At 43.8% G+C, this 16,580-nt stretch overlaps 1 protein-coding gene across 2 annotated transcripts in view; it reads left to right on the top strand.

Moving 5' to 3' along the window:
• The window catches only part of PPP1R14A (protein phosphatase 1 regulatory inhibitor subunit 14A), a 42,964-nt gene that overhangs the window by 23,110 nt on the left and 3,274 nt on the right, over positions 1–16,580 (top strand). For both annotated transcript variants that reach the window (XR_008847646.1, XM_056538438.1), the window contains exons 2-3: positions 3,525–3,605; positions 14,186–14,218. Coding sequence is in view for 1 of the 2 variants with exons in the window: in XM_056538438.1 (XP_056394413.1) it covers positions 3,525–3,605; positions 14,186–14,218 (114 nt within the window). In the remaining variant the exon portion in view is untranslated. The remainder of the gene's footprint in view (positions 1–3,524; positions 3,606–14,185; positions 14,219–16,580) is intronic.

Here is a 16,580-nt window from a genome sequence, read left to right as displayed (position 1 = left end):
CGTCTTTTATAGTGTGTGTTCAGTTGTTAACAGTATTTTATGATTTACTTTACAGCAGTCATTGTGTTGTGCACAGATGTAGAGGGGGTCTGGACTGCATCAAACGTCCATTACAGTATATTCCGTATCCTAGTGTAGTATTTACTGGAAGTTGATGATTTTAAAAATCAATTTGTATATCTATCTAAAACTCAGTGGGTGTATGTTCCAACAAAATTTCCAAGTGGCTGGAGAAATTTCCATAATACACGTTACAGTATATGTCATCTAAAAATATAGAATACAGTCATCCCTCAACTTACAATGGCTTCAACATACAATGTTTTTTTCTGGACCATTGTAACTTGAAACCAGACTCAACATACAATGTACGGACAGTCCAGATCTGTGAGACGTGTCACAACTGGAGGAACTGACCAATCAGAATGGGCATTTTACTGGTAAATCACCTGTATTAATGAAGTGTATGCACTGACTGGTGTCTGGTAGCGCCCCCTACAGTACAGGGAGGAACTACAAGTTCTGTACTACTCCTTACCTGTGCCAGGGTTAGCTGCTCCTCACCTGTGCCTGGGTTAGCTGCTCCTCTGGACACCAAGTAAGGGGGGCTACACTGTGTGTACTGTAAAGAAGCTCCTGTCCTCTACAAAAACCATTGTTTCCCAACCAGGGTGCCTCCAGCTGTTGCAAAGCTACAACTCCCAGCATGCTGGGAGTTATAGTTTTGCAACAGCTGTAGGCACCCTGGTTGGGAAACACGGACATAGACAGTGATTACAGCTCCCAGCAGATCTTTCTTACTTTTATATGTAAGGATTTGCTTTATTTCTATTAGTTATCTACTTATTTTTCTTTACTTGTCACTTTTTCCTATTTTCGGATGACATTTTGGTGGCTTCAGAACCAATTACCAGATTTCCATAGAGTTATGGTCTCAACATACAATGGTTTCAACATACTATGGTCATCCTGGAACCAATTAATATTGTAACTTGAGGGACCACTGTAGTTGAATTAATCCTAACTCATCCCCAATTTGTGAATGTCAGGATTTTTGTCTAAAGTCCCATGCAAGTCTAATGGACTTCAATACCTTACTCCGCAAGCTCTGCATCTTCTGGTGAGTGTGTCGGTCCAGCTTGCAAGCCACGCCTTCACAATGAGCCACACCCCCAATGAAGCTACGCCTCCTATTTTTGGCATACAATCTCTTTATCACATCTCAGTCCCACCGGTGGTTGGCCCATGAGGACAAGAGCATCATTTTATTTTATTTTTCCTCTCCCACAAGGTTTAGTTAGGAAGGCTGGGCAACTCCAGGTACTCTGCTACTTATCTTTATATTTAAATGATACCTTTCATGAAAACTTTTGATATTATAGATTAATGTATGCAGAATAACTTTCCAATAGCATGTTATTAAAAAATATGCTTCTTTCTATTTAATTTTCCACTTTGAAAAAATGACCACTAGGTGTCTCCCTACCAGTCTTTTTTTTTTTTTTATTATAGATTTCAGACTCATGCTGGAGTCCTAAATCTCAGACTGCAGCCGGGACACAGACAAACTCAACACTACTCGCTGCCAGGGAGTAGTGTTGAGCTTGTCTATGTCCCGGCTGCAGTCTGAGATTTAGGACTCGTGCATGAGTCTGAAATCTATTTAAAAAAAAAGACTGGTAGGGAGACACCTAGTGGTCATTTTTTCAAAGTGGAAAAATTAAATAGAAAGAAGCATATTTTTTTTATAACATGCTGTTGGAAAGTTATTCTGCATACATTAATCTATAATCAAGTTTTTTTCATGGAAGGTACCCTTTAATATAAAACTCAATTTGTGTATGTATGTAGGGTTTCTCTGAAGTCCTATTTGACTTCCGGTATATCTCCTGATCACGTTACTTTTGGGCTGTAGAGATTGCCCGGGACTTTTGAACATCCTGCCAAATGTCCAACAGGCAGGAGCAGAGAATAGTTAATACTAGGGACGAGATATTAGGACGGGACATGAGGTTGGTATATAAGGATGAGATGTGAAGTTTGTTTGTTTTCCTTCCCACAAAATTTAAATTGAAAGACCGGGAAACACTGGTTACTCTGCTAGTTACTTATAATCCTTGGATGTATATGTGGAGAGGGTGTGATGAGGGCAGATGTTATTACCCTAAGGGCAGATGGCATTAACCCCTTGTATTCGTGATGCCAGGGTGTGGTTTACCCTCTGCACCACCTGAAGGTATACCGCTGGATCCTGGGCTAGGCATGGGGCAAATAATGACTCCGACACAAAGTTACGGAACAACGGCAGCTTTATTGAGATAGACGGGTGTAACAGTCTTGACAGCTCAGTTAGTTCCAAGAAGGTGACCAGTGACTTCAGAGACTTATAGTGGATTTGGACAATTTGCTGCAGGCCCACGCTGACTGTATACAGACTGATCTTGACTGACTTGATTAGACTGACTTAACCCTGTATGTAGCTTACCAGGTTTTGACGTTCACCTGTGGAATAGTGGATTTGTGGATGTGTGGCTGCGTGGTAGGCTTTATGCCTCCTCAGGACACCAGACACACTCTCTAGGTCTTGACTGTTCCTCAGCATGCATAGAACTAACTAGCTAGCTCCTCCCAGGGTTTATATGGGGAGAGACTGGAGGGGTCCCATAGGTCATCCTAGAAGTCACATGGTCACCGGTACCTTCCTTGGTTACAATACATAGCAACATTACTTAAGGTAATTAACTTAAGGTACATAACACTATATAAACTTCAGATACACAAATCCAGATAGAAGTATAAATTTTAACCTGGAAGAAACCAATGGAAACAAGAGAAATTACAATTTCTGTGCAAATTTCCATGGTTGGATTTGAACACTGGACCCAGTTCTGTAGGGCAACGGCACTAACCACTGAGACATTATGGTACCCAAGCTTCCCATGTTGGCATGGGTAGCAGGGTGGGGTTCTTCTTGATACAGCCTAATATTATATTGGGCTCACTACCAAAGCAGCTGTACTTATAAGGTACAGTATAATTAGAAGATGTATAACCGGCTAACTATATATGGTACTATATCAGCTGTGTAGTTCTGAGCGACTGCTTATCCCTTGGCTCAGTTTATAAGGTTAGCTTCTTCTGTTTTATGGTAATGGTTCCAGGTAAAAGGATTACTCCTTCCATACACGGATGAAATAATTTGCGCCCAATGTGAAGTCGTTTTGATGAGTTCAGAGAGCCACTTCTCTATATCTCCTGGGTAATCCTTTAATTTTCCGCTCAACTTTCCCCACTGGTCTTCTGACTTCTTCCAGCACAGCCATTCTGTAATTATTGAATAATAACCCTATTAGCGGTCTTAGTGGCCCCTTTGAGACCCACCAGCCATCCTGGAGACTCTCAGTATGTAAACCTCCCATTTCCTTTACAGCTTCCTCCATTCTCATGTGATCACTATGTGAACCTGTCTAGAAGTCATTTCTCTATTAACCCTTTATTCAGTATTTCATGCTTCTGTCTTGTAGGAAATGGACATGCCCGATGAGGTGAATATTGATGACCTTCTGGACCTGGATACCGATGAGCAGAGAAGAAGCAGTCTGCAGGTGAGGAGAACGGCGCGTATATAATCCAATGTTTACATAGAATAAAATATTGTACGGGTATTTGGATGAATTGTATACACTGTTCACCCCGGGGACCTCCTTATTTCTGAAAAATGTGCATCTCTTTATGGCCATAAGGTGATCCGATACAGGGGAGAAGAGGTGCAAAAGTGGCTATGCAGTTGTATGGCTCTCTTTCTTTCTTCATTTTTTTTTTTTTGAAGTCTGAGGGAGTCACTGGTTTTGTATATGGCCGGTCACCTCTCCTATACATCAGGGGGACTCAACTATTTTTAGTGAGGGTCCGCTTATCCAGGTCTGCCATCCAGTGAAGGTCCGAGCTGAACGCTAAGGCCTGGTTCACAAATAGTGGCCTCAGTGCCATGAAGGAAAGAGCAAACGAGCAACTGAACTGTGGAGGATATATGACCTGAATATAATACTACCACACACTGTACCCCTGAATATAATAATGCCACACACTGTACCCTCTGAATATAATACTACCACACACTATACCCTCTGAATATACTACCACACGTTGTACCCCTGAATACTGTCACACACTGTACCCCTGAATAGAATACTGCCACAAACTGTACCCTCTGAATATAATACTAACACACATTGCAACCCCAGAATATAATACTGCCACACACTGTACCCCTGAATATAATCCTGCCACACTGTACTCTCTGAATATAATCCTGCCACACACTGTACCCCCTGAATATAATACTGCCACACACTGTACCCCCTGAATATAATACTGCCACACACTGTGACCCTGAATAGAATACTGCCACCTACTGTACCCCCTGAATATAATCCTGCCACACACTGGGCCCCTGAACATAATCCTGCCACACACTGTGTCCCTGGAATATAATCCTGCCACACACTGTGTCCCTGGAATATAATCCTGCCACACGCTGTGTCCCTGGAATATAATCCTGCCACACGCTGTGTCCCTGGAATATAATCCTGCCACACGCTGTGTCCCTGGAATATAATCCTGCCACACGCTGTGTCCCTGGAATATAATCCTGCCACACGCTGTGTCCCTGGAATATAATCCTGCCACACGCTGTGTCCCTGGAATATAATCCTGCCACACGCTGTGTCCCTGGAATATAATCCTGCCACACGCTGTGTCCCTGGAATATAATCCTGCCACACGCTGTGTCCCCGGAATATAATCCTGCCACACGCTGTGTCCCCGGAATATAATCCTGCCACACGCTGTGTCCCCGGAATATATAATCCTGCCACACGCTGTGTCCCCGGAATATATAATCCTGCCACACGCTGTGTCCCCGGAATATATAATCCTGCCACACGCTGTGTCCCCGGAATATATAATCCTGCCACACGCTGTGTCCCCGGAATATATAATCCTGCCACACGCTGTGTCCCCGGAATATATAATCCTGCCACACGCTGTGTCCCCGGAATATATAATCCTGCCACACGCTGTGTCCCCGGAATATATAATCCTGCCACACGCTGTGTCCCCGGAATATATAATCCTGCCACACGCTGTGTCCCCGGAATATATAATCCTGCCACACGCTGTGTCCCCGGAATATATAATCCTGCCACACGCTGTGTCCCCGGAATATATAATCCTGCCACACGCTGTGTCCCCGGAATATATAATCCTGCCACACGCTGTGTCCCCGGAATATATAATCCTGCCACACGCTGTGTCCCCGGAATATATAATCCTGCCACACGCTGTGTCGCCGGAATATATAATCCTGCCACACGCTGTGTCGCCGGAATATATAATCCTGCCACACGCTGTGTCGCCGGAATATATAATCCTGCCACACGCTGTGTCGCCGGAATATATAATCCTGCCACACGCTGTGTCGCCGGAATATATAATCCTGCCACACGCTGTGTCCCCGGAATATATAATCCTGCCACACGCTGTGTCCCCGGAATATATAATCCTGCCACACGCTGTGTCCCCGGAATATATAATCCTGCCACACGCTGTGTCCCCGGAATATATAATCCTGCCACACGCTGTGTCCCCGGAATATATAATCCTGCCACACGCTGTGTCCCCGGAATATATAATCCTGCCACACGCTGTGTCCCCGGAATATATAATCCTGCCACACGCTGTGTCCCCGGAATATATAATCCTGCCACACGCTGTGTCCCCGGAATATATAATCCTGCCACACGCTGTGTCCCCGGAATATATAATCCTGCCACACGCTGTGTCCCCGGAATATATAATCCTGCCACACGCTGTCGCCGGAATATAATCCTGCCACACGCTGTGGCGCCGGGTATACAGTATTACTGCCACACGCTGTGGCCCCGGGTATACAGTATTACTGCCACACGCTGTGGCCCCGGGTATACAGTATTACTGCCACACGCTGTGGCCCCGGGTATACAGTATTACTGCCACACGCTGTGGCCCCGGGTATACAGTATTACTGCCACACGCTGTGGCCCATAAACACTCTGCCCTGTAACGACTAATTGTACCTCTTTGCTGCAAATTGATGCCACAGTGCCCCCAGAATTGGTGATGCCGCTGTTGCAAACTACAACTCCCATCATGCATAGACAGAAGGTCATGATGGGAACTGTAGTTCTACAACAACTGGAGAGTCACAGGTGGGGGAACACAAATTTGTACCGGAGAGCTTGGCTCCCATCCCAGGTCCCGTGCTGCTCTGACCTCTTCTAGTCAGGCCTGGCCAGAGCAGATGATGCAGGCAGCACTAATCGCGCTGACTGCATCATAGGAGAAGCGCCGGGCATGGAACACAGTGCTCCCTCACTCAGAGCCGCGGCTATTCATTTGTATTGGTGTCTTAAAGACACTTATACAAATGAATGTGGGGAGATCCGTCCAGATGACTGGCGGCCGCGGTGGTCCGAATCTGGACCGCAGTATGCCAGTTGAGTACCCCTGCTATACATGGTTGCCCTACCAATATGTTATACAAATAGGTCTGGTCCCTATTTTATACTTGAAATGAGCCCCCCCCCCCCCCCCCAAATCTTATTTTGACCCTTTTTGGAAGGGACACATTGTAAATTCTGCTTCATATCTATAGAAGAAGAAACTCAAACCAATACTGTACCGGTACTTTATTATTTTTAATGCTCATTTTTATAGCACCAACATTTTACGTAGCACTGTACAAAGACACTGTACACCTCACATCAGTCCCTGTTCCTATTGGGGCTCACCATATGAATTCCAAAGTAACCTATTAGTATGTTCTTGAAGAGTGGGAGGAAAACCAGGGAGAACATACAAACTCCATGCAGATGATGCTGTAAACCCAGGACCCCAGTGCTAACCACTGGGAAGCATAGATCATATCGTGTTGGCTTGCAAGACTGGGAAGTGCATTGTACAAAGGTGATCCATCATGGCTCCATTAAACCATCAGGTTTCATCCATTATTTATAAAAGCCATATACATAATGGAAATGGTGCATATGTGTTTGGAGCTGCTCCTCCTCCTCCTCCTCCTCCTCGCTCATTTATTTGAATAATAAAATAATAATTGGCAACAAATCCCTGTGCCCCACGATATAAAGCTGACGGGTTACACCTCATTGCCGATATGTACAGTATATATTTATAGTCAATGATGAATAAAACTTACTGTTCTAGTAGAATAGTGCCAGCGCACGCTTCTACAGTGTAATGCAGTAAAACATGATGGCCATAAAAGTCTTTCCTTTTTTATGACCTGGAGAGTACAGGATTGGTGTTACAGCCTGAGCAGATTTTCCTACCATGCAATGCCTATATCAGTGTTTCCCAACCAGGGTGCCTCCAGCTGTTGCGGAACTACAACTCTCAGCATGCCCGGACAGCCTTCGGCTGTCCGGGCATGCTGGGAGTTGTAGTTCCGCAACAGCTGGAGGCACCCTGGTTGGGAAACACTGGCCTATATAATAGCAACACCTAACATTGCTTTGTACTGGCTTAATATTACAATTGTGGTGTCCCGGTACAGGACCTTGTCCTGTCCCTGTCTAAAGTCCCCTCAGCTAGAGTCCCTCCATTCCACAGGGCTCTCCTGCAGGGCTTGCCCCTTGGTCGCCTCATATAAATATTTTTGTATACTGTATAAATGAATAGGACCTACTCAGGTCACGTGAGATGTCATAATGGTTGTACAGATATTTTGGAACTTCCTGGGTCATGTGTTAATGTCATGTGATGTACCCAGAGTTTTCTGGGTTCAGGACTTACAGGCTTTGCAACCAATGGGATTAGTCCAGCCCCCCCCCCCTTGTATATAAGGGGCTGCATTCACTAAATTCACTCTCTTGTTCCTGTACTCTTCCTGCTGGACTATCAAGCAAGCACAATCAGTATATATATATATATCTCTCTATCTTCATTCATCTCAACTAGGCCAAAGCCTAAAGGACCAGCAGCCACTAAAACCGTGAGTTATAAAGCTCAAGCTACAAATCCTGTGTCACTACTATTCCACTCAAATCTTATAATAAGTAGCACAGTGGCTTACTAAAAGTCCCAGCAAAGCCTGTGAGGAACCTGCATCCCGGTTACCTCGAGAGACACCGTATAATTGTAAAGACTGTTGCGTAAAAGTTCAAGTAAAAGTTTCCAGTTATCTCATACAATCTGCTGTGGACATTCCATTTATTATCCCTGCCGTTTGTGGGCCGGTTGGCGTCAGGACCTCTAATACTGAGCAAACCTTACCCTGGCGTCACGACAACTAAGGGTTAATACCACCAGACCCTGCATCACCTCATAGCCTCACCCGGCACTACACAACCATACAGTGCTTTGTCTACAAAATACTGCCATACAGTGCCTATATAATAGTGCCAGTAAACACATAGGGGGAGATTTATCAAAACCTGCACAAAGGAAAAGTTGCCCATAGCAACCAATCAGATCACTACTTTCATTTTGCAGAGGCCTTGTTGAACATGAAAGATGCAAGCTGATTGGTTGCTGAGGACAACTTTCTCTGGACAGGTTTTGATCTCCCCCAAATGTTGCAATATAGTGCTGAAAGGGGTACTCCGGTGGAAAACTCTTTATTTATTTATTTTTATTTTTTTAAACTGGTGCCAGAAAGTTAAACAGATTTGTAAATTACTTCTATTAAAAATTCTTAATCCTTCCAGTACTTATTAGCTGCTGAATACTACAGAGGAAATTCTTTACTTTTTGAAACACAGAGCTGTCTGCTGACATCATGACCACAGTGCTCTCTGCTGACATCTCTGTCCATTTTAGGAACTGTCCAGAGCAGCATATGTTTGCTATGGGGATTTTCTCCTACTCTGGACAGTTCTTAAAATGGACAGAGGTGTCAGCAGAGAGCACTGTGCTCGTGATGTCAGCAGAGAGCTCTGTGTTTCAAAAAGAAAAATGTCATCTCTAGTATTCAGCAGCTAATAAGTACTGGAAGGATTAAGATTTTTTAATAGAAGTAATTTACAAATCTGTTTAACTTTCTGGCACCAGTTGATAAAAAAAAAAAAAAAAAAAAGCTTTCCACCGGAGTACCCCTTTAACCCCTTCCCGACCTATGACATACCTGTACGTCATGGGTGGCAAGGTGTTCCCGACCCATGACATACAGGTACGTCATGAACATTACTGCCGCTACTCGCAGGGCCTGGAAAGATGGTGGCTATCACTGATAGCCAGCCATCTTACCGTGCGACCACGGGGGGTTTCATCCCCCACCCCCCCCCCCCAGCGATCGCTGCTATCAGCTGGTCAAATCTGACCAGCTGATAGCAGCGTTTCGCTATGAAAATACTTAGCAGCGCGGTGTGTGAGTCCTGATCACGGGGATCGGGACACACACCGCTCTGCTAAGTGTCCCTGACCCGTCCCCCGGCGTCACTTACCTGTCCGAGCGGTGTCCCGAGTGGTCCCGGCGGTCCCGGCGTCCTCCATGCGGTCCCGGCTGCGCTGCGTCCCGGAGGTGAGTTTCCGGCAGCAGGGCGGCATCTTCATTGGCAGCAGTGAGATCGCCGTAAAGCGATCTCACTGCTGCCTCTGAGCGTTTCAAAACTGCAACTCCCAGCATGCCCAGACAGCCTTTGGCTTTCTGGGCATGCTGGGAGTTGTAGTTTTGCAACATCTGGAGGTCCACAGTTTGGAGACCACTGTATAATGGTCTCCAATCTGTGCTCTTCCAGATGTTGCAAAACTACAAATCTCAGCATGCTCAGTCTGTCCAGGCATGCTGGGAGTTGTAGTTCTCTAACATCTGGAAGAGCACAGATTGGAGACCATTATACAGTGGTCTCCAAACTGTGGACCTCCAGATGTTGCAAAACTACAACTCCCAGCATTCCCAGACTGCCCAAGCATGCTGGAAGTTGTAGTTCGGCAACATCTGATCCTTTAGATATTGCCGAACTACAACTTCCAGCATGCCTGGGCAGTCTGGGCATGCTGGGAGTTGTAGTTTTGCAACAACTGTAGGCACACTAGTTGGGAAACATTGTCCGTTTCCTACCTCAGTGCCTCCAGCTGTTGCAATTGTTGCAAAACTATAACTCCCAGCATGCACTGACAGACCATGCATGCTGGGAGTTGTAGTTTTGCAACAGCTGGAGGCACACTGGTTTGGAAACACTAAGTTTGGTTGCAAAACACTTGAAAGTTTATTACTTAACTTAGTGTTTCCAAACCAGCGTTCCTCCAGCTGTTGCAAAACTACAACTCCCAGCATGCTCAGACAGCCAAAGGGCATGCTCGGAGTTTGCAACAGCTGGATGTTTGCCTCCCCCCCCCCCCCAATGTGAATATACAGGGTACACTCACATGGGCGGAGGTTTACAGTGAGTGCTGCAAGTTTGAGATGGCGCAAATTTTGCGCTGCAGCTCAAACTTCCAGCGGCAAACTTGCTGTGAACCTTTGCCCGTGTGACTGTACCCTAAAAACACTACACTACACTTACACTAACCTAAAATAAAAAGTAAAACACACTACATATACACATACCCCTACACAGCCCCCCTCCCCCCAAAAAATGAAAAACGTCTGGTACGCTACTGTTTCCAAAACGGAGCCTCCAGCTGTTGCAAAATAATAACTCCCAGTATTGCCGGACAGCCATTGACTGTCCAGGCATGCTGGGAGTTTTGCAACAGCTGGAGGCACCCTGTTTGGGAATCATTGGCATAGAATACCCCTATGCAAATCCCTAATTCAGGCCTCAAATGCGCATGGCGCTCTCTCACTTTGGAGCCCTGTCGTATTTCAGGGCAAGAGTTTTGGGACACATATGGGGTATCGCCGTACTCTGGAGAAATTGCCTTACAAATTTTGGGGGGCTTTTTCTTCTTTAACCCCTTATGAAAAGGTGAAGTTGGGGTCTACACCAGCATGTTAGTGTAAAAAAATAAAATTTTTTACACTGACATGCTGGTGTTGCCCTATACTTTTCATTTTCACAAGAGGTAAAAGGGGAAAAAAGACCCCCAAAATTTGTAACGCAATTTCTCCCGACTATGGAGATACCCCATATGTGGGCGCAAAGTGCTCTGGGGGCGCACAACAAGGCCCAGAAGGGAGAGTGCACCATGTACATTTGAGGCGATTTGCACAGGGGTGGCTGATTGTTACAGCAGTTCTGACAAACACAAAACAATAAATATCCATATGTGACCCCATTTTGGAAACTACACCCCTCACGGAATGTAATAAAGGGTGCAGTGAGCATTTACACCCCACTGGTGTATGACAGATTTTTGGAACAGTGGTCTGTGAAAATGAAAAATAAAATTTTTGATTTGCACAGTCCACTGTTTCAAATATCTGTCAAACGCCAGTGGGGTGTAAATGCTCACTGCACCCCTTATTCAATTCCATGAGGGGTATAGTTTCCAAAATGGTCACATGTGGGGGGGGGGGTCCACTGTTCTGGCACCATAGGGGCTTCCTAAATGGGACATGCCCCCCAAAAACCCTTTCAGAAAAACTCACTCTCCAAAATCCCATTGTCGCTCCTTCCCTTCTGAGCCCTCTACTGCGCCCGCTGAACACTTTACATACGCATATGAGGTATTTCCTTACTCGAGAGAAATTGGGTTACAAATTTTAGGGTGATTTCTCTCCTTTTACCCCTTGTAAAAATTCAAAAATTGGGTCTACAAGAAAATGCGAGTGTAAAAAATGAAGATTTAGAATTTTCTCCTTCACTTTGCTGCTATTCCTATGAAACACCTAAAGGGTTAAAACACTTACTGAATGTCATTTTGAATACTTTGGGGGGTGTAGTTTTTATAATGGGGTCATTTATGGGGTATTTCTAATATGAAGACCCTTAAAATCCACTTCCAACCTGAACTGGGCCCTGAAAAATTACGATTTTGAAAATCTTGAGAAAAATTGGAAAATTGCTGCAGAACTTTGAAGCCCTCTGATGTCTTCCAAAAGTAAAAACTTGTCAATTTTTTTAATGCAAACACAAAGTAGACATATTGTATATGTGAATCAATATGTAATTTATTTGGAATATCCATTTTCCTTTCAAGCAGAGACTTTCAAAGTTAGAAAAATGCTAAATTTTCATGAAATTTTTAGATTTTTTACCAAGAAAGAATACAAATATCAGTGAAATTTTACCAATAACATAAAGTAGAATATGTCACGAAAAAACAATCTCGGAATCAGAATGATAAGTAAAAGCATTCCAAAGTTATTAATGTTTAAAGTGACAGTGGTCAGATTTTCAAAAAAAATGCCCAGGTCATGAAGGTGAAAATGGGCTGGGTCATGAAGGGGTTAAGTGTTATACTGTGTCCAAATTGGGACCTATGAAAGGGCCTAACTAATACCACTACCAGGACTAAAGCTGACTGTACACATTCAAGGGGTACTCCGGTACCCCTTTAATGTGTATGGGGTGCTCTGGTATGTAAAAATGTATCCCATATCCACAGTTCGACCTCTGGGACTCCCCGGCATCTCTAGAATGGGGCCCCAAATCTCCCCGCTCCCATAGAAACTTCATGGAATGTGAGGTCGGCACACCCTCCTGCATTCTCTATGGGAGCACTGGAGATATCTTGGCTCCATGCAGTGGGGGGATTCCGGGCCCTATTCTCAAGATACCTTTTTAAACCCTGGTGTATCCATTTAAAGGTGGCTGGATATGCAGGTTTTGGTGTGATAGGCAGACTATCTGATGTGTAACTTTTCCCTGCCTAGAAGTGGTTCAGAAATTGGATCAAGCCAGAGTTGGGGCCCACCCTGATGTGTTAAAGGGATTGTGCCCCCCATTTACATTTAGAGAAAAGAGCTGTCCTGCAGCTTCATTCTCAGAATGTACAGCAGTGCAAGGGTTAAAGGGGTTATCTAGGGAAAAAACGTATTATATATCAACTGGTTTGGGAAAGATAAATTACTGTAATTGTAAAATCCTTTCAGTACTTATGAGCTGCTGAAGTTGCGTTGTTCTTTTCTGTCTAAGTGCTCTCTGATGACACGTGTCTCGGGAACTGTCCAGAGTAGAAGAAAATCCCCATAGAAAACCTCTTCTACTCTGTGCAGTTCCCGAGACAAGCAGAGATGTCAGCAGAGAGCACTGTTGCCAGACAGAAAAGAACAACTCAACTTGGCCGCTGATAATTAGTGGAAGGATTACGTTTTTTTTTTTTTAAATAAGTAATTTACAAATCTGTTTAAATTTCTGGAGCCAGTTAATATAAAAAATAAATTTTTTCCTATAAATACCCATATAATGGTGCATTCCTAGTGCTCCAGGTTTACATTTGCTCATAGGGTCCAATACTTGGGGTGGGAGAGGCACAGTTTGCCATGTCCTAAAACCATCCCTATCAAAAGCTGGATTATACAGTCACTTGGTGATAGAGAAGTATTTGTTTTTGTAATGTTAGTTGACCGGACTGTTCCTTTCCATTGATGCCATCAGTTAGATATGTTCTTATGTACTTTATATTATCTCTTGGATGTGGGAAAGCGGACTGACTTTTATGGGGGTTTCCAGTGGCGAATTCTCTGGAAAACGCAGATTAACCTTTTTTAGCTGATAAATGTAATCTGTGCTTGTCAGTGCTGGGGCTTCAGTGGAACAGTCTCAGCTTTGATGTGGTCTACAGTGAAAGCTTTCCCACACACAGCAAATCAGTAGGCGGAGGGGTACGGGTCGTGGTTGGGGGGGTTATATAAACACATGGTTAGTCTGAGTCTTGTGTCTGCACACCACCAGCTTCTGTACTCCACGAATAAATCACACTAAATTATTAGCATTTTATGTTTTGAGTTTTTTTTTTTTTCTTTCAATAACGCCAGGTTGAATCTCACAGCACATGGTCAAATAGTTGTGGAATAAAAAAAATAAAATAAAGTTAAACCACAGTTTATGATTAGATTTACAGAGAAAATTATAATAAATATATATATATATATATATATATATAATATATTATATATATATATATATATATATATATATATATATATATATATATATATATATATATATATTATATAATTTATTTATTTTTTTATTAAGGGATCTAACTGATGGCTTTGTGTTTTTGTGCTTGTTTTTAGGTTATCCTAGCTTCTTGTACAAACAACACAGAGGTATGTATTGCATTAATTTATATTGTTATATTGTACATTATTAATTATTTGTTTGTTTTTTATTTTTATTTTATATTTTATTGTGCCCTTGGTTCCAGGGAGCTTTTATACATTGTAAGGGGTAAAAATACATAACTCTACACAAACACCAGTAGAAAAAGCCTAAAACAGTAAAGGACAAAAGGGCCCGGCCCCCGAGGGCTTACATTCTACAATGAGAAGGGGAGGGAAACAGTGGGTCATCTGTGGGAAGTTAGAGATGTAGCCATTCATAGGGTAATACAGTGACCTCAGAGTTACTGTAGGCTATTTAGAAGAGTTTTTTTTATTTAAGATTGCTGGGACTCCCAACAATCTTCTGTATGGGGCCCCAGCTCTCTTCGGGAAGAGGGCATGTCAACCCCTGCACGAAGCAGCAGCCAAAATGCCCCCTCCATATATCTCTATGGGAGAGCCATTTGGCAATTTTCGTCTCTCACATAGGGATATATATGTATATGTGTGTATGTGTGTGTATATACGGCGGGCGGGCGTGTCGGCCGCTGCTTCGTGTGGGTTGATCCAATCCCAGGAAGAGCCGGGCCATCGGAACCCCTACGATCTAAAACTCATCCCCTACCCTGCGGATAAGGGATGCGTTTTTGTTCAAGATACTTCTCCTTTAAAGGTCTTAATGGTGGATGAGAGTCTGATGGGATCGGGTAGTGAGTTCGTTTATGGGGGAAGCACGGAAGAAGTCTTGGAGACGGTTGTGTGAGGTGTGGACGAGGGGAGAGCACAAGTGGAGCTCTTAATAGGATCGGAGATTAGGTTGGAGATGGGGTAAGAGATGTCTGGAGGACACAGGTTGTGGATGGCCTTGTACAGTATATCATTGTTAGCAGTTTAAACAAGAGACTGACAGATATTGAATACTTGTTACTGTGTATATATTCCTCAGTTTGCAATGATTGTTTTGTGGTTTTTATTTTAAGCCTCTGTTAACCTCTGCATGGGAGGGTCCGTCTGAAGCATGTAGTGCAAATTTTTTCTGCATAAACAGCTATTCTGTCAAAAACCATTAGAAGTCTTTAGGGTCCATTAGGCCCTGTCATGGGTAGATCCGCACTGTGTTGTGATGTGAACAGCCCCTTACAGGGAAATTAAAAGAAGTGGCTCTAAATTGAATAGCTCTATCATGTGCATGACCCAAAAGTCTTCCATTTAATGCCTTTCCTTCTCTATGTGAACCTAAAGCGTGATCCCTGTACATAGGCACCTAACCTTGAGGAAAGAGGGTTATTTCACCACCTCTTTCACATTGTATTGGGGGGGGGGGGGGGGCTGCCTTTCTTACATTCGGGAGTTTGATTAAATAAGAGCACTAGAAGGAGGCCTCCCTTACATACCCCAGGCTGTATTACTTGTAGCCATATTGTAGTCAAAAACCTTGCCATGTACAACATTGTGAGAGGTTATGGGGTTAAAATATACCCCTTGCACAATAAGCATCCTACATATATGGTCAGGGTGCTATGCTGTGTGTCCCAGGTGCAGACTTACCGCAAGAGTTGTTTAATGGCTGTGTGAACATGCTCTTAGTGTCGAGATGCTTCTTCTTAGATGGAGGCATAGGTTACGGGAACTATAATGTGCATGTTTACATACGGGCAGTATAATCGTGTATTGTTCAGACTGAGTTTACACACAGATTACCAGCCTGTCAGATTCCACAGTAATGGTTTAGGATTTGCCTGTGAAATGTGTCTGTGTTGTGTTATGTGTCTAGGCCCTTTCCTCCGCCTGGCACTGATAAATTGACTCCTTGTATCCTGAGCATAAACCTTTTCCTGTTAAGGGTGTGCTTCCATGAGCAGAACATCACAACCTGACCCTGTCAGCAGAATTTGGGCCTCCAAAGGAAATCCCGGTGAAGACCCAGAGAATCTATTCCTGTATCAACATCTGTAGGGCTGCCATTATGTGTATTGTTTGACAAAAAGATCCTTAAAATATCAAATCGGGAAATTGCGATATCTGTTATTTCTTAGTAAAATGTTCTTGTCTTAATCTCCATTTACATGCAGAAGCGATCCAATAAGAGGCCCCAGGGAGAAATCTACAACATGGACCCCCACCTATGTGCCATTTATGATTATGGTATCTTCTTTTGTGGCAAACAGGAGATTGGGTGCCTCAGACACCAGTGCCCAAGAGCAATTGCTTCCATGTTCTCTTCCGCTGCACCCTGATAGGAGGGAAATGGACAGCGGATCAGAAACTTTGTCATTTGTCCCATTACAATGTTTTGGTGGAACCACAGCAGCATCTGTGGGGATGGCAGGACACGCATACTTTTCAGGCACGGAGGATGTGCTACAAA

Source organism: Hyla sarda, chromosome 9, assembly GCF_029499605.1.
Source record: "Hyla sarda isolate aHylSar1 chromosome 9, aHylSar1.hap1, whole genome shotgun sequence".
Taxonomy (NCBI): Eukaryota; Metazoa; Chordata; class Amphibia; order Anura; family Hylidae; genus Hyla; species Hyla sarda.
This window is presented reverse-complemented; position numbering and strand designations above follow the sequence as displayed.